Below are 18,960 nucleotides of genomic sequence, written 5' to 3' on the forward strand. Positions count from 1 at the left end.
TTAGTTGCGTTATCTAGGGAGAGGATCGAGACACGTCTCCAAAACCCGTACGCGCGGAAGTCGTAAGCGTGTCAGTCACTAATATTCTCCCTGGTTATTATCATTATTATTTCTTATTTGGGTTGTAAACATTAAGTCCTAATGTGAAAAGTGATATTCCATGACTGAGGAAATTTAAAGTTGTTGTGCTAGTATAAGTTCTAGATCTACCAAACACTTAGCCAAAACCCACACCACTTTCTGCTACGAAATGTTACATTTGCTACGCTTCGACTGGCTACGTAGGTAAAATCATGTAAATGTTTCGGTCTCCGTACTTCGAGTCCATGTATCGTTTAGATTTATAAACGTTTCCTAGTGTTGTTGGGGCGAGTTGAAAATGGGACGAGTTGCAAATGGGGCGAGTTGAAAATGGGGCGAGTTGAAATTGGGGCGAGTTGAAATGGGACGAGTTGCAAATGGGACGAAGTGAATCGCAATCGTATGGCGTCACTGTCCAGTTTTTACGTGATTTCAACTGCCTTCACCCATTATTACCTACTCAGTTATATCACTCGGAAATATGTGTAGGGTGATGTTTCACTGCGGGTGCTGCCGACAAAACACCAAGGAACCATTGTTGTCGGAAGACTAAACTGGTACACCACAATATGTACAGTTACAGATAATACTATAATGCAAGCGTAATTAGTAATTCATAAGTAAACATTACACAAAGGCTTAGAAGGCTTTTGTAACACGTGGGACCTCGAAACCTTTCGTGAGCTGGTTGCGGTGCCGAAGTTAGTCGAAGCACAGGGGATTAAGGGGGCAAGTATTTTTGCGACTTTCTTGCCAATGCGCGCAATATTTAGAGGTATGAATGCAATTTCATTTATTTTTATGGCAAAATAAACATAATTACGAAAAAAAGTATGTACCTTTGCATGTACACGTAACAGATACAATCCGACCAATATGCGTCGAGCGGTAGCGAGGCGCATATTGGCCGGATTGTATCTGTTTTGTACACCGGCTAATTTCCTTTGTTGTGTATTGAGTTCGAATTCCAATATACTCTGGAGATAACTCATACACTGCTATCATACCACCGCAACAACAATAATAATAATAACAGTGTCTGCGCCATCGTGCATGTCTGCATATCTTCCGGGCTATGTATACACTCTAGCTAATACACATACACCCCCTAACAAAATTAGACACTCACTTCACACTACAAGTTCTCAAATACAGTGTCTGCTGTACTGTGCATTTTCTCAGAGGATATTTTTACATTGGAGTTAGAAGACATACATCAATGAAGTTGGATACTCTCTGTACTCTCCATGTTCTTACATGTAAAGTGAGCGAAGCGTCGCTTTCGACAAGACATGCTTAGCTACTGAAAGGTTCACACACACTAACCAAGCTATTGACGTTTATTTGGTTGGGCTTTCGCCATCACCAATCATTCATTTAGACAGCTCTTTCTGGTTGATAACAAACGTAAACTCGATACTTCGATACAAACATCTTCCTGTTGGAGTCAATGTCTGTCTAATATACTCCGGATGTTGACTTTCATTACCATGTCTGTCTAATATACTCCGGGTATGGACTTTTCATTACCCGGATGGTATTTCTCATATTCTCAGCTCCCTGGATTTTGAAGCGGGAAGTTTGCGGACACCTGATTGGCTGATCGCCCGATTAATCACTGTCGCTTGACAAGTAACGCCCACGCCGGTGTACAATTTAAGTTATGGGGGTCAGCCTGTTTTTGGTTTTACAGATAGGGGGGGGCGTCAGTGACTTTTTGTCAGCCCGATGGCAAAATCCCCCCCCCCCCCCTTCCCGGCTGGAGAAACTGACCGATCCGTAAGCATATACTGGGAACTTCATTGTTGGTGAGGACTTCAAAGCTGAGAGACAGACAGACAGACAGACAGACAGACAGACAGAGGTAGCGAGAGACAGGCATACCATAAAAGGAACATGATAAATATTGTTTTGTTGAAATATTAACCAGAGTGACTTACCGTTCCTGTGCGCCGACCGATTCTTTCAGAATGTCGTGTATATATTCAGCTATGCGTATCATCAGAAAGACAGCCAAGCATCATTGTATATCATACAGTACAGAGAATGTCGGGTGACGTATGATAATGGACCTCTGTGTCTCAGAAAATGTCACCAAAGCAACAGCATTGTACTGTGTACAGCAAACGTGGGCGTTTACATCATACTGTGGTCATTTCAAATAACGGTCTGTGACAAGGTCAAATGACCTTAAAAACATAGATAAGTCAGTGATTTACTTTCTATACAAGACATAGTGTCATTAGTTCAGCAAGGCTGAATTTTACAAGTTGACAGTGTTTGCAATTGTGGTTAAATCGTGCCAACACCACCGTGAAGTTTAGTTGAGGACAATAACAAATAAACATATTTGCCTCTGGCTTGTAAATACTTTATTTTCTTCTTGCTTAGTAATTGTACTAATTCTTTTGTGTGTCATGCACTGAGAACCATAGTACTCACTGAATTCGTCTTTCCGTGTTGTCTAAAAATGATCTCTGGGTCACCGAACACCAACCGTCTGTGTGTGGAAGTCAATAGAAAGAGTTCTGTGCCTATGTCTGCCAATATGTGTGTGCGAGTGTGTTTATACAAGCATGTAATATACATAGGGAGTGTGTTTATACAAGCCTGTGAGATATTATATGTACGTGTGTGTGTGTGTGTGTGTGTGTGTGTGTTTTACAGTGATATTATGTATATGTCTGTAATTATGTCGGTCTGTGTCTCTGTGTGTATCTACTGATTTGTTCTTACTGTCAGATAAAATGTGACCACCTTTGATAAATTCATTTATCCAACATCTAAAGGTTCACGTCACACCTCCTCATGAACGGTTTGCATTAAGACTGAGAGATGAAATATTAGGATGTTATGAAATGTTTTTAAAAAAAATACATTTATGAGCTATCCTCGGTGATTTGTTATACCTAAGTTGTATTTTAACATGCACCTGTATAAATTATTACATACTAGTAAATTCAAATAAAATAAAATCAAATCACCCCTGCATCTATCTTCCATCTGTCAGGTACGTTTTCTTTGCCCTCTATACTTACATATAGATATGTATTTCTATACCAATACCCTACTCATGTTTGTATTCAAGTTCAAGTTTATCAATTTAAGAGTTTTGTGAAACGATTCCTTAAAACATGACCTTGGTAAATGTTTGTAACATTCTGTTTGTTTCCTCCAATGTATATGCCTATGTAATGGGTTACGTCGGTACGTATCACTTTCCTTATAGAGCAAGATGGACTATTCTCCTCAATATCTCCTTGGATTTGGCAAATTTTGGGACAAATTTTTTTTTTTTCAAATCTGTTTTTCTAAGTTGCTGATTTCGGTCTCGTCAACGGTTCTAGGACTGTTGCCCCCCCCCCCGGCCCGTTGCGCCCCCCCCCCCCTCCCCATTACGTCAACATAGTCCACATCGTCAAGTTGTTTGGATCATGGATGTACATAAGAGTTATTAATCCATATATTGATCTCGCATGAATACTAACTGTCACATCGATTCATTCAAAGGAATATTTTATGATTCTTTGAGGTTATTGAATCTAGTACTGTAATACTGTCAAACTTTAAAGATTGTCCGTCGGGTGGTGAACATTATACAACAAATTAGGTGAAAATTGTTGGCAAAAAAGGTGTCGTCCTTTTTACCACGAGTTTAGACAATTCAGTTCCTTGTCTGTGCTCCGAAATAACACCTATGTCATGGTGGTTCATATTGCTACGAGAACTCAATGTATAGCCGACCTGGCTCCTTTCATACTGATAAAATATTCTATCTATGTTCTTATCAAACAAAACCGATTAGATAGAATGCTTCTTTGTTTCAAAGGAACTTATCACCGTCAATGGCGATTGTGTTAGCCAATTTGGGACAAGGCACAGACTGATATTTATTATTCTCTTTATTTGTGAACACATCACTTCGTTCATGTAATAGCAATATAGTCTTTTACACGATTTGCAGTAAAGTAGACATGGCATCAAACATGTCGTCTGTAAGGTACGCCGTGACGGGGCGCCCTCACAAATCGGCCAACCCCTACGCGAAACGTCACGACGTATCTTACAGTCTATCGAACATGCAAACACAAAATTTCCTTGGAACAAACAGAACAATGAGTCATTTCTCATTCGTAACAATATCTGACATTTGAATTATGCTATTGTCATTTACTGTTGTCATTTCGAGTAAAACTATAATGTTTTTTCGATTCATCATGATCAGATGAGGGGCGCAAAAGGCCGGGGACAAAATGACCTGGGGCAAAAGGTTGGGTGGCAACAGGCCGGGGGGGGGGCAAAGGCCAGGGGACAAAAGGCCGGGCGGGGGGGGGGCAACGGGCCGGGGGACAAAAGGACCAGGGAGTGATTCCCTCGTCAACAAAGTGTTCTTTGTCCCCCATGTCTAGTCAGCTATAGATCACTTGGCTACTTCGATTCTAAGCAACGAAAAATTTGATTTGAATAAAAAGTGATATCAAAAATACTTTAATGCGGAGATTAATAATAATATGATAATACTGTATTGTCTATTCGGTACTGCAGGCCATGGGCCTTAAATGTACATATCTGAATAAAAAATAATGATTCATGGTCACAAAAGTATGTTCAACATAGAATAAATAAAGAAATCATCTTACGTAGAGAGGTTTTACTGTTTACGTATTTTCATGGCAAAGAATGTAAATTTTCCAAGGTTTTGAAGAGCGAAGGTGTTAATTTGTTGACTGCATTAACAAAATATATTTCCAATCATATGCAGGTGAGAACTAAAATTTAGGAATAAATTTAAACTTAGTTCTGACCTGTTGATATTTAGGACACACTAGTACAAAACTATACCCATCCTCTACATATCTGCACTCAAATGGACAAATTCTTTGCTCAGGTGGTATACCGAGTTCTCTACCTTTTTCAACAGCTAGGGTCATGGGTTCATGAGTTGATATTCTCAAACGAGATACATTTCAAAAATAAGTCGCATTCAAAATATTTTTCACACATTAAATTTGTTTTAAATTTACAATATATACATAATTTAGGTGAAGTATTTACATTAGAATACCAATCCTACATATATGGATATCATAACCTCTTTGTTTAAATATTTGTAGAAAGTACTCATCATTTTCTGTATGTTGCCTTTGCCAAATCACAGCAAATCCATACTGGCAAAGTAGTGTTTTAACATATAAAACCCAACATGGTAATCCCTTTTCAGTTCTTGGTAACTATAGCAATCACTTACAATTGTAGGGATATCAGTTTGGATTAAAAAGAGATATAAAAATACTTGAAAGCTGGGATTAACGAATGTCAAGCTATGATGCATATCTTACCAAGAATTAACTTTAATTTATGATGTGATACAAATATAGTATGATTGGAATCATACTCCGAATAATATAACTTTGTTCATTCTTCAATAATGTTATTTCTATAACACGCATCATTACGGAAAGGGTCGTTGTTGTTTGGTACATGCTTTCTGGAGTGTATATTTCTATCACCGTTCACTAGAGTAGCGACGATCGCATAATGTCACACGAGCTCAATAAAAGAACTTCGGTCGAGGGGAGGGGGTATAGCGTCAATACGATTGCTGAACTTCATTTTCACAATTCTAACCAGATTTCCAAAACTTGTACACCTTCAATGATCAATAACAGGTTCTGTATTTACTACTGAGATGTGGTTAATCTAATGTTATATAAACAGTGTTGGTTTCTAGTAGTATGTGTTTACCATCATGTTTTACATTGCATCGATCGCAGTTGTGTGACCGCTACAATTTTAATCATGGTATACATCATAATTATACAACCTGTATAAACGTGTCGATGTCGCCTTTGTGAACGTTTGTTCAGAGGGAGGGGGCAGGCAGTTTTGTCTTCAACGAACGAAGTTCGTTTATTGAGCTTCAAGTTTCGCCGTTGTAGGCGCTCTTACCCAAAATCCGCGTACCAGTAATAAGGCGAGCGTTTAAAACTTCCACATATAGCTGCTACTGATGGCTTTTCAGTGTTCCACTCCTACATAACCTTTCTGTATTTCAATGTACTTAGTGGGGAACGTTTTTGCACTCCCGTGTCTGTGTTTGCTGTGTGTGAGATGAGAAGATCATAGTCCATGGTCAAACCAGGTAAGTTTCAACTTCCGGATCAATCACCTGTTTTCTACTAAAAAAATCATCAATACTCAATGATCTTGCCAATTATTTTTGCTGTGGTAATTTAAAACACATAAGAATTTACCTTTTTTGTGAAATGTGTAAACTTTCTGGAAAAACCGGACCGAAATTTTCAGGGATCAGGTATGCTTCATCAAATAATTTGATTTTACTGGCACGAAAAGAAGAGATATCAGTTTGAGGTTTACACTGTTATCTAAAATAGTGGACTCTGGTGAGAGTTACGGCTACTTGAAAATACGCCAAACTCAACTTTTATATAGAAGTGGATACTTACCATGTGTCGACCAGAGTTCCAAATCTACGTTTTAGAGTTATCACTAATGGATCAATGTCATGTCTGGTAGCTATTGCGCAGGCGTGAAGGAACGACAATTTAAAGGTTTGTCCTTACGGAAGGCATTCAGTTTACATCAAGATCTGGTTATGTTGTTCATATACCTCCAGTCCTCGCACATTCCAAGTACTACAATTCGTCTCAAAATAAAGTTGCCGAAGTTGCGATTCTACCAAAGATGTTCGCGCCAAGTAGACCGCCATGCCTTCGTAAAACGGAACCTTGAACGTCAGACTCTATAATCTGTCAATTTTAGACTACATTGACCCCCAGCGAACACTGAATCATACCGTTCTTGCAATGCTTGTTTGAATTGCTGGCAAGTACGAGATATATAAACAATTAATGATGACGTAATGTTCTTAGCCGGTATTCTGCACGTATGGGCAATGATGATATACGTGTAATAGTGCAATGGCATGTATGGAAACATCAAGGTCCAGTAAATATAGTCAGTTTACATTTAACAGCAAAACACAAAATACGCGGCTCATTTTTGGCCGTAACACATTTCATGTGGTAGACTACATTTATAAATAGCTAGGTGAAAGCAGTTCCTGCGGGTGTAATCACCCTGTACTCAAGATAGTGTAAACATTGGAAATCCCAAAAAATATACACTTCAAGATAGAACTGTGAGTACAAGCTGTGAGGTACTTTGTTGACATGAATATTTATTACAGGATTTAACTTGTCCAGACAAAAAGTGATACAATATATCACAGACAAGGGTTCCTTGTCTGTAAATATAATTATAAAATAAAATAATATAAATACATACTATTTAAAAAGAATTCCAATATCTTAGATTTCCATTTAATGTAACTTATCAATAAGGGATAACCCGTCCTGACAAATCTTCTTAGTAAACCTGCTTTCTCAAAAGATGTGAAAATTTAGGATGTAGGTATCGATTAAGTAAAATAAACAATAGAAAACAATTTCTCCGAATGTAATTAATGAAGGGCTGGTTTTACCCCGGCCCAATGTGGCATGCGCAGGCATTTGTTTCTCCGCTTTATGTGTAACACTCCTCCACTTCCACCCCTCCACCCATTTCTATCTTCTATTTTGTATTGTTACAGTGTACATTTACATCTCTGTCTGTTTGTCTGTCTGTCTGTCTGTCTGTCAGTCAGTCTGTCTGTCTCTGTCTCTGCCTCTCTCTGTCTCTGTCTGTCTCTGTCTCTGCCTCTCTCTGTCTCTGTCTGTCTGTCTCTCTCTCTCTCTCTCTCTCTCTCTCTCTCTCTCTCTCTCTCTCTCTCTCTCTCTCTCTCTCTCTCTCTCTCTCTCTCTCTCTCTCTCTCTCTCTCTCTCTCTCTCTCTCTCTCTCTCTCTCTCTCTCTCTCTGATCATCAAAGCATAACCCAATCACTAATGACCTTTGATATACCCATCTAATGTGTAGTTGAACATCTCAAAGTCCATTTCATACTTTTTATACAGTCCTTTGATTTGACTATCTGTTAACCGTCCAAAATATTTATTCTTGATATAATCCATCGAACTGCCTGTTTTATGAGGAGAGAAAGACGGGAAAGTTACATTTGCATTTATCTTGCTGATGACGTAATTAGCGTCCTCGTTCAAGTTTTCGTAAGTCCCAATAAAGTCGTAATGCATGGAACACGGAGCACAGTGACGCGTAAGCTGGCTCCAATGTTCGTCGTACGCCGCCGGGTATGATCTGAGCAGAAAAATCACGAACTGTTCAAACGTAAACAACTTCTTTGGATCTGTTTTCAAATTATTGGCGCGTTGCACTTTAAATCTGTACTTGCGTACCAATGCCATCTCAGGTTCGTCCTCAAACTTGTCAATATAAGCAGACAATAGTCTGGTGAAAGGGTGTCTTGAAAACATGAACTTGGTGAACGTTTGCAACATTCTTTTTCTTTCCTCCGGGGTGTATTCCGCCAGATGTGTGTATGTATGATCGTAGACAGTCTGGTTTATGTCTGTGACACTTTCAAAGGTTCCTCCTAATACAAGAAAAACTCTTCTCCAGTTGGAATTGGCCGCTTTTGGGACTGGACAGTAAAGAACTTTATGTTTCTCATCAACTAAGATATTTTCAAAAAGCTTGATATCATACAGCTTAGCCTTTTCTGGAAATTTCCTGCACGCATTTGTAACAAGTTCTTTTCTACGTCTCTGGATATCTTCTAAATGAGAGATCTGAAGATCAAACAAAAAGGACACAAAAAGTCAGTAACTCAGACCAGCTATTTTCTAACGTGTTCTGAGCATGTATTGAGTTATTTTGACTTTAGGCAAACAACATGCTTACAACATTTTGGTACAATTTGTATATTTTAGTTATTTGCATTTCGAAGGAGGTTTTTGTCCGAAAGGCTAGAATACAACTTACAAGCAAAGATTAAAACGAACAACACACCTATCCATTACAATGCTCCAGTCTTGTATTCCTTCCTAAGGTTTATGATTGTTTAGACGACTTAAAAGTTGCAACATACACGCATGCACCCACGCATGCTCGCACGAACACACGAACGCACACCCACCCGCACGCACACACACACATACACACACACTCTCTCTCTCTCTCTCTCTCTCTCTCTCTCTCTCTCTCTCTCTCTCTCTCTCTCTCTCTCTCTCTCTCTCTCTCTCACACACACACACACACACACTGCAACTGGCTACCTCTTCCCTATGGATGGTAGCTGAAAGGACTGTTACAGACACGTCGTATCTTATAGACTAGAGGCTAGAGCGGGTGTTGCCACAGCAACGTACCCTCGCAAATGAAGACGAACTGACATGCCCATTATTTATGATTAATAGTTCTCTTTTGAAGGGAGATTTGTTTTAGGCCAAAAGCATCCGCTCATTTCGGGTTTTGCTTATTTAAATTTCCTCTTCAGTATTCAAATTCACGGAGAAAGTATGGGAAAGACGTAAAACTCTATTTAAAGTAATGAAATGCTTGTAAAATCTCTTCTCTATGAAATTACTTTCAGTATACAGCTACTCGACATTGTATTAGAAGAGCCTTTGGCTCAACAATTTATCGCAGTTAAATAAAGTCAAACAAACAAACAAACAAACAAACAAACAAACAAACAGAAGCTGTGATTGGGGTGTAGACAATCTTACGCAACATTTTCCTTTCTAGAATGAAGTCTCTATACAAGCTCAGATCTGAGATACAGGTGACACATTCTCTGTCTTTGTCAGTGTCTGGCTATCTCAGGCTGCCTGGCTTTGTTTTTCACTGTATGTCTATCTCTGTCTCTCTGTCTCTCTCTGTGTCTGTCTCTCTGCGTCTCTCCGTCTCTGTCTGTCTGTCTGTCTGTCTGTCTGTCTGTCTGTCTATCTGTCTGTCTGTCTGTCTGTATCTCTGTTTGTCTGTCTCTAACTCTGTCTGTCTGTCTGTCTCTCTCTCTCTCTCTCTCTCTCTCTCTCTCTCTCTCTCTCTCTCTCTCTCTCTCTCTCAAACACATTTATGCACATAATATTCTAGTAATACAAATTTGGAAAATAACATCAAAGAGACTGTGTAAATCTAACCTGTTGTTGATGTAACTGATTGACATCATTAATCAGATCCTTAATCAACGAAGGAACAATAACTCGTGTCATGTTTTGTGTGTTATCTGTTATGGAAGTCCCGGACTCTCTTACTTTTGTGGTCAACTTCGGAACACCAATACCTAGCATGGGGAAATATAATACGGAAATATATTATTAATTGACCAAATGTGTTCCCAGCAGCTTGGTACTGAGATCCCATAGCAATTCAACTTAATATCAAAAGGACTACCACAAACATACATGTCAGAGAAAAACAGCTTAGGTAAATACTCTCATTCGAATACTCATAACATTAACTTGGACACTGTTCAATTACACCATCGACTCCAGCATGCGTGACTTGTATTTCGTTAGTTTTGGTATGTAATAGTTTGCAGGTCGATCGGTTTCCATGGCGTCTTCCCTCTCTGTGTCTCTCTATATACGTATGTATTTCTCTTTCTCCCTCATTCTCCATTTACTCTCGCCAATATATCTATTCATCTACTGTTCCGTCTGTGTTTATCTCTTTACTAACTCTTTCCCTATCTGTGTGTGTGTGTATGTCTGTCTGTCTGTCTGTCTGTCTGTCTGTCTGTATGTATGTATGTATGTATGTATGTATGTATGTATGTATGTATGTGTGTATGTATGTCTCTATGTATGTATGTATGTATGTATGTATGTATACATGTATGTATGTATGTCTGTCTGTCTCTGTCTCTCAGAGTCTGTATCTCTCTCTCTCTCTCTCTCTCTCTCTCTCTCTCTCTCTCTCTCTCTCTCTCTCTCTCTCTCTCTCTCTCTCTCTCTCTCTATATATATATATATATATATATATCTTTCTCTCCCCTTACGTTGACTTACCTAGATTAGTGATACCATATTGTAACAGTATTATAAGTACGGCTGCAATCACGAGAAAGACAAAGGCAGTAATTATGACCGATGGCCTCGCCATTCTCACAACAATGTATGTAGATGCCGCAATTCAACTTTTCAATTGTTTCGAAACAACCTAAGGAAAGACAAAGGTTTTCAATATTTCGTGATTATATTACTCAAACGCATATACTACGCATTATGTTTTCTGATAATCTAATATTAAGCCCAAGCGACCTATGCAATATCATGTCTGTGAAAAATTAACATATATTAACATATATTATATGTACGTGTTATGTCCACGCATAATAACTAATTAAGCGACAATCTATATCATTGTAATCCCCTTCTAATAACAAATAGTCAGCTAACTAGTGCGCCTGCGCTATATACACCGCGTGTCTGTCCACGAGGTTTCACACGTAAGTAACAAGCAGAAGTACACACACAAGATTTCTCGAAACAAAACAATTTACTGAGAGATGTACGCGAACGACATGCAATAGCTACGGTGTAAGGGTTATTTTATGACAGAACAGAGGAATATCATAATCGTAACAGCTACTTTTGGGGGATTGATTATTTGACCCAGCTTTAAATTTCGTCTAAATTTTGTTGAAAATGAACTTCTAAAAGTGGCTATCTGAACCATAAGCTCGGGCCTTATATTACGATGGCCGGTGTAGAGTACAAAATAATGACATATTAAATAAATGCAACAAGTTTTTCAGAAACGGCTTGATAATCGACAAACGCTGGAGGTTTTTATATTTTTATAATGCACTAGAATATTGCATCATAATATCACGTTCTATATACCTTGATATAATTAGTATATATTAAACTACCATCACCATCAAAAACGGTCTGTACCCCTTTTAAATTATAATGGTTGAGTCCTTTGTACACTTACTCTATAATTGGTTCTATTATATTCAGCTCAATAAGCCCTTATTAATGCGAGTAGGATGCTTATATTGATACCCTACCTCATTATTCAAAGGCTCAAATAATATAATAAGCGTGACCTGTTCACCCGTACCCCACAGTTTCGTCATAATTTTCACCTGGCAGTACTCCACAGGTTCGCCATAGTTAATTTTCTTCCATACCCTATGCTTTAGATAGAATCCCCCCCCCCATCGGTACCCTACTGTTGAGTTATATAGTTTTCATCCGTATCCCATAATTTAGTCGTAGTTTTCATCCATACCCCATAATTTACGCCTAGTTTTTATCCGTATTCCATAGTTACGCCATAGTTTTCATCCGTACTCCACATAGTTACGTCATAGATTGGAACGATAGTACATACTCGACCAGATTATATACACTGACCTGATCCAAGAAAGATTACAAATTTACCTCTTTGTGTTGTTCACTTTTTTCATCAGAAATGGGTGACGTCAGAGTAAGATATCATGTCTTTCGATTGTACACACTGTCTATGACATCCTAAAATAAAAACAATGATAAAAGACGATTTTAATGTGAAGATATTTGTAGTTTGTGTATGCATGTGTCAGTTCGTTTGTGTGGGTGTGTGGTGCAGCGTATGTGTATGTGTGTGTGTGTGTGTGTGTGTGTTTCATATATTATAAGGATAACCATCATATCATACGTACCATATAAAATACCCACGTCTTGTCTATATAACTGCTGACATCGACGATTGTAGAATGACAAGGTCAACATTCTAGGATATATTATCATTACATTGGGCAGTCGTATAGTACTTGAAAATTAATATATGCAAGAATGAAGTGATAATAATTCGTCGGAAATATGAAATATGTGTCAAACACGAGTTCTTTATGACAGTAGTTGCTATAAACCATATCACGTGACTGGGACGTGGCCGTTGCCTTCAAAACTAAGGTATAAAAGTAAGCACTGTACGGGTTGGTCTATAGATTATAGGTTACAATGTGTTTCAGTTCCAATTAGCAGTGTATCTTACACTCACACTCACACACACTCTCACACACACATACATACATACATACATACATACATACATACATACATACATACATACATACATACATACATACATACATACATACATACATACAAAATAACAAATCTCTCTGGTTAAGACGTCACTAAGTTAATATTATTCATCCAAAGATAGTTCTTTTTATTTTATCAATAGGGACGCAATATGTTCAAGTTATGCCATCTGCAGACGGTGACACTATTAGTATTAACCCCATACTTCTAAAAAAAACTTCCGTCTGTCGACTACAACATTAGATGCAACACGTGTAGACTGAACAGTGCATGTCACAGGGAACATATGTTGGATGCAGTCTGTTGTACAGTTATAACAGCTATGGCTTCATGTCGACATAGTACATCGTAAGTCCGCCATATATTCAACACTGAAATGTGACGTCGTCCGCTGTGATAATATATCTACCAGTGTATGCTAAAAATGCCGATCCGCGATCACCTTGACCTCAATATGGTATATAGCAAACACTGCCGATGTTACACATATTTTGGAAACCTAAATACTAAGGATAAACATTTAATGCAGTTTCCGTGAATGATTGCAATAAGATGAAATAGTAGAAGAGAACCCGATGATCGAAGCCTAGATTCTGTAAATCTAATGCTTGGTCTGCAAGCTGTAATCATCGCATCGGCTGTACATATTTACAGTGTACTATAGCACGGTATACAGTATGCTTATCATGTAGTACGACATAAAACGTACCGTCGTGTAAAAGACAAATCTGTTCTCATACATCTTACATGGTACTACTGTAGATTAAATGACATGGAGAACAATCAGCTTACTGTCTAGATTTTGTGAATGGTATCATTACCTTGCTAGACACCCGTCTTTGATCCCCAGTTGACGAACAACCATATTATTTGCTTGAATCTTGAATTTTGGATTTTGGACTCTGTACGCGCATGCTATCTTACGGCGACGGTCTGAGCAAGAGGATTCAACCATTGTTAATACCAGGGGTGGGTGGCATGGAAATTGAGGGAAAGTGTAGATTGAATCACAGACATCCCATTTATGGTGTATGGTTGAATGATGAAAATATATGAAATAGCCATTAATACAGCTTTTATACATCATGTAGTAAGGAAATACTTGTTACAGTGATGGCAATAGTTTTGAATATGCACATCCACCCATACAGAAAAGAATAGTTTATACTTTATTCATGATACTGCGTGTACTTAAGTATTACACAGTAACATGTATTATTAATAGTATTAATGTATTATTATAATCGTGTATAATAGCATTTGTAGGATTTAAATGTGATATCATTTAGTATTGAATGTCAAAATTTGTAAATCTATAGTCTCCATTAAAGTGGATACGTTGGTCTCACTTTAGAGATCTGTTATGTAGAAGGTGCACAAAGCAAGCGAGAGGAGGGGGAACTCGCTACAGAACACAGTGTCTAGTGTGATCGCGCTTAATCAAGGGGCCTTCCAATTCAATAATATTATGAGGGGGAGGACCTGGGGATATTTAATGCTCGGTCTATTGAATAAAATGTATCCCTCCCCGATTCTGTCGTTCTACAAATGCCCCCCCCCTCAGTTTCTTCCTCTAAAACAAGGGTTAATAAGAGGCGAGTTCCAGAATCAACGATAAGGACTTGATCCCACCACTGCCACCATATTATTAATTTTACACGTTTGGTTATTTCCCACTAGTACCATGCCACCACTGGGACTTTGTGTATGTATATGTGTGTGTGTGTGTGTGTGTGTGTGTGTGTGTGTGTGTGTGTGTCTATCCTCCTATGCTATGCCAGACACCATGCTATTGCTACGTATTGTCCTCTAACATAGGTTGCTTTGGTTTGTCATCATAAAATATCTCAACTGTACCGATATCTATGGGGGCCCGTTCTGGTCACAATTATGTAGTGTGCTAGAATTAATTTAATGTAGTCTAGAATTAATTTTTATAATGACTGCAATTAATATTATGCACTCCTTGAATTAATTAAATGTGTTTTAAATTAATTTCATGTCGAATAGAATCAATTTTTATATTAACTGCAATTAATATTATGTATTCCTTGAATTAATTAAATGTGTTTTGATTAATTTTATGCATTGTAATTAATTTCATGTATTCCTTGAATTAATTAAATGTTTCCGATTAATTTTATATGCTAGTCTTAATTTTAGGTAGAGTCTAGAATTAATTTTATGTATTCCTGGAATTAATTTCATGTTGTCTAGTATTAATTTTGTGTATGTACTGAATTAATTTTGTGTATGTGCTGAATTAATTTTATGTATGTGCCGAATTAATTTTGTGTATGTGTCGAATTAATTTTGTGTATGTGCTGAATTAATTTTGTGATGTGTCGAATTAATTTTGGCCCTACAATCCTTTGCGCGAATTAATTTTGGCCCTACAATCCTTTGCGCGAGATTTCTTATTCAAAATGGCGGCCCACAGTGGTGCTCGGCGGCTTGTCATTCGAGAAAGGAATCAAGGAGGATTCTACCAATTTTTGCTCAATCTAAAATCAGTTCTTTGAGTTTTTCTGTCTCGCCTGAATTTAGGATCGACAGACGATCTATATGAAGTTAAGTTTCGAATGTTTGATGCCACAGGGACTTTGTCTTTGCTTTTGGATGACTTAGCGAGAGGAGGGCCCAATCCACAGGCATTTGTTTCCCGAGTTATGGCTCAGAATATTTCTATCAGAATACAATAAAATGACGATAATATCGTTAATATTGACATATTAAACCAACACTATATGAAAGGGGTAAAATTACACTTGTTTCTGTGATCGCGCAGTTTCACTCAATGCGAAGGAAGTGAGTGAAACTGCGCGATCACAGAAACAAGTGTAATTTTACCCCTTTCATATAGTGTTGGTTTAATACGTCAATATTAACGATATTATCGTCATTTTATTGAATTCTGATAGAAATATTCTGAGCCATAACTCAGGAAGCAAATGCCTGTGGCCCAATCCAACGTAGCTGCAATGTTTTGTGGGTTTTTTCGTCTGTTTTGGTGACTTTTTAAGTGTAAGTGTTTAACCCGCACCTAACGCTACAATTCCTAGTGGAGGAATTCCAATCAGCTGATGCGATGCGGATCTGCATCGCACGTATCAATCCCTATTTTCGCCAAAATATCGACGTACCTACGGAAAATCTGACATTTCCTAACCGCAACACTTCTTAGGAATCCCCCGCAGCACAATCGACGCCCCGATCTGCCCTTTCCCTCGTCAACAAGTCATTGATAATGACATATAGTCCCCGCTATAATTAGGTTTTCAGGAATTATCACTACTCTGATCACGCAACAACATTTGTGAACCTAAAACAAACAGACTTAGATATGTTGTGTGTGCTTGTTGGACATGGAATATGCCTCCAACAATAAGGATTGGTTGGGTATGGGGGATCATATCATGATGAAAATGGAGTCTGAGTTATGGCTTTGGACATGGAAAATTCACAAACAAAATGGCTGCCAGGCAGCCATATTGGATCGTATCACGATGAAAATGGATATGCACATGTATGTCATAGAACACTGTCCTAATACCAACTTTGAATGAGATCTGTTCAAGCATGTCTGAGTTATGGCTTTGGACATGGAAAATTCACAAACAAAATGGCTGGCAGGCAGCCATATTGGATCGTATCACGACGAAAATGGATATACACATGTATGTCATAGAACACTGTCCTAATACCAACTTTGAATGAGATCTGTTCAAGCATGTCTGAGTTATGGCTTTGGACATGAAAATTCACAAACAAAATGGCTACCAGGCAGCCATATTGGATCGTATCACAATGAAAATGGATATGCACATGCATGTCATAGAACACTGTCTTAATACCAACTTTGAATGAGATCTGTTAAAGCATGTCTGAGTTATGGCTTTACACAGGGAAAATTCGCAAACAAAATGGTTGCTAGGCGGCCATATTGGATCGTATCATAAAACAAATTGACGTGCATATGTATGCCATAGCATGTTGCCCCTGTACCAAGTTTGAAAAAAAATCGGTCCAGGCATCTCCAAGAAACAGCTGCGGACGGACGGACGGACGCACGGACGCACGGACACACGGACGGACGGACGGACGGACAGACGGAACCCAATCCATAAGTCCCCGTTCCGGACTTCGTCCGCGGGGACTAAAAACGGCCGCCGAACATGCGAAACTAGACAATTTTGAGTTTTCAAAATTGTCAAGTTTCGCATGTTCGGCGGCCGTTTTTGACGGGGGATTGTAAGAATATCGCCAATCCCCATAATAACGTCACTGTTCTGTATTAGGACCGTCATAGACAAGAATAAAACCATTTAGGAAAGGAATAACAGTTTACAAGCGACTATGGTCCAAGTTGTATCACAGGGGACCCAGGAACCGTGTGACAAACAAAACAAAACAAACAAATAAATAAATGACAAATGAACAAATGAACGAACGACAAGTATAGGGACAAACAAAATAATTAAATAAACCAGCAAATAAACATATACTCATCGGCGTATACTAGATATGTTTTTTTTTCTATACAGATAGTGATGGGTACACTATAGAAAATAAACATATCTAGTATACCCCCATGAGTATCTGTTCATTTGCTGGTTTATTTAATTATTTTATTTGTCCCTATACTTGTCGTTCGTTTGCTTGTTCATTTGTCATTTATTAGATAGTTTATTTATTTGTTTGTTTTGTTTGTCACACGGTTCCTGGGTCCCCTGTGCTTGTATCGATGTTACGACTGTAGCAAATTAATAAGTATCCGGTATCCAAGCTACAGCAACCAGAATTTTCCCTAATTCTATCTCAGCTGATAGCATGTTGCTCAAATATTAAGTCAAAGATTGATGTAAACTTAGCAGTGCTACTTGTATAATATGGGAAGGTAGTCCCGTTGGATTATCATCCACATCTGCGGCCCAAAATGAACCGTACCACTGTTTTCAATGCCTACGCTACACGCACGACCGGTCGTACGACCAGATTTCGGTCGTGGATGTTCGTTATCATATATGCATTATAGGGCTATAGTAATAAATACCCGGATGTTCGTTTGACCTCGGACACTAAATTTATTCTAGGTCGTCGGTCGATCCTAAATTCAGGGGAGACAGAAAAACTGGAACAACTGAGCAAAAATTGGCAGAATCCTCCTTGATTCCTTTCTCGAATGACAACCCGCGTACCCGCTGAGCACCACCGACTGCGAGCTGCGGGCCGCCATTTTGAATAAGAAATCTCGCGCAAAGGATTGTAGGGCCAAAATTAATTCAACACATCACAAAATTAATTCAGCACATACACAAAATTAATTCGACACATACACAAAATTAATTCGGCACATACATAAAATTAATTCAGCACATACACAAAATTAATTCAGTACATACACAAAATTAATACTAGACAACATGAAATTAATTCCAGGAATACATAAAATTAATTCTAGACTCTACCTAAAATTAAGACTAGCATATAAAATTAATCGGAAACATTTAATTAATTCAAGGAATACATGAAATTAATTACAATGCATAAAATTAATCAAAACACATTTAATTAATTCAAGGAATACATAATATTAATTGCAGTTAATATAAAAATTGATTCTATTCGACATGAAATTAATTTAAAACACATTTAATTAATTCAAGGAGTGCATAATATTAATTGCAGTCATTATAAAAATTAATTCTAGACTACATTAAATTAATTCTAGCACACTACATAATTGTGACCAGAACGGGCCCCCATAGATATCACCATACTCACTCCTTAGTTCCCTAGTCGCATGAATAAATACTAATTTGTCTCGTATTATGCAGCAGGTGGTACCTCTTCAATGCACTTTGTAACAGGAAAGTCAAAAGTTAAATCTTCAATTATGGGGTGTGTTTAATCGCAGTGG

General features: G+C 38.1%; 1 protein-coding gene across 1 annotated transcript; it reads right to left on the reverse strand.

The window, feature by feature from the left end:
* Positions 1–7,982: 7,982 nt before the first annotated feature.
* Positions 7,983–11,118, reverse strand: LOC144436535 (carbohydrate sulfotransferase 8-like). Its single transcript, XM_078125346.1, has 3 exons — positions 11,010–11,118; positions 10,140–10,282; positions 7,983–8,786 (listed from the first exon to the last, which is right to left on the reverse strand). The coding sequence occupies exons 1-3, from the start codon at positions 11,101–11,103 to the stop codon at positions 7,983–7,985; spliced, it is 1,041 nt and encodes a 346-aa protein (XP_077981472.1). The 5' UTR covers positions 11,104–11,118.
* Between the last annotated feature and the right edge of the window lie 7,842 nt (positions 11,119–18,960).

This window comes from Glandiceps talaboti, chromosome 6 (assembly GCF_964340395.1).
Source record: "Glandiceps talaboti chromosome 6, keGlaTala1.1, whole genome shotgun sequence".
Classification (NCBI taxonomy): domain Eukaryota; kingdom Metazoa; phylum Hemichordata; class Enteropneusta; family Spengelidae; genus Glandiceps; species Glandiceps talaboti.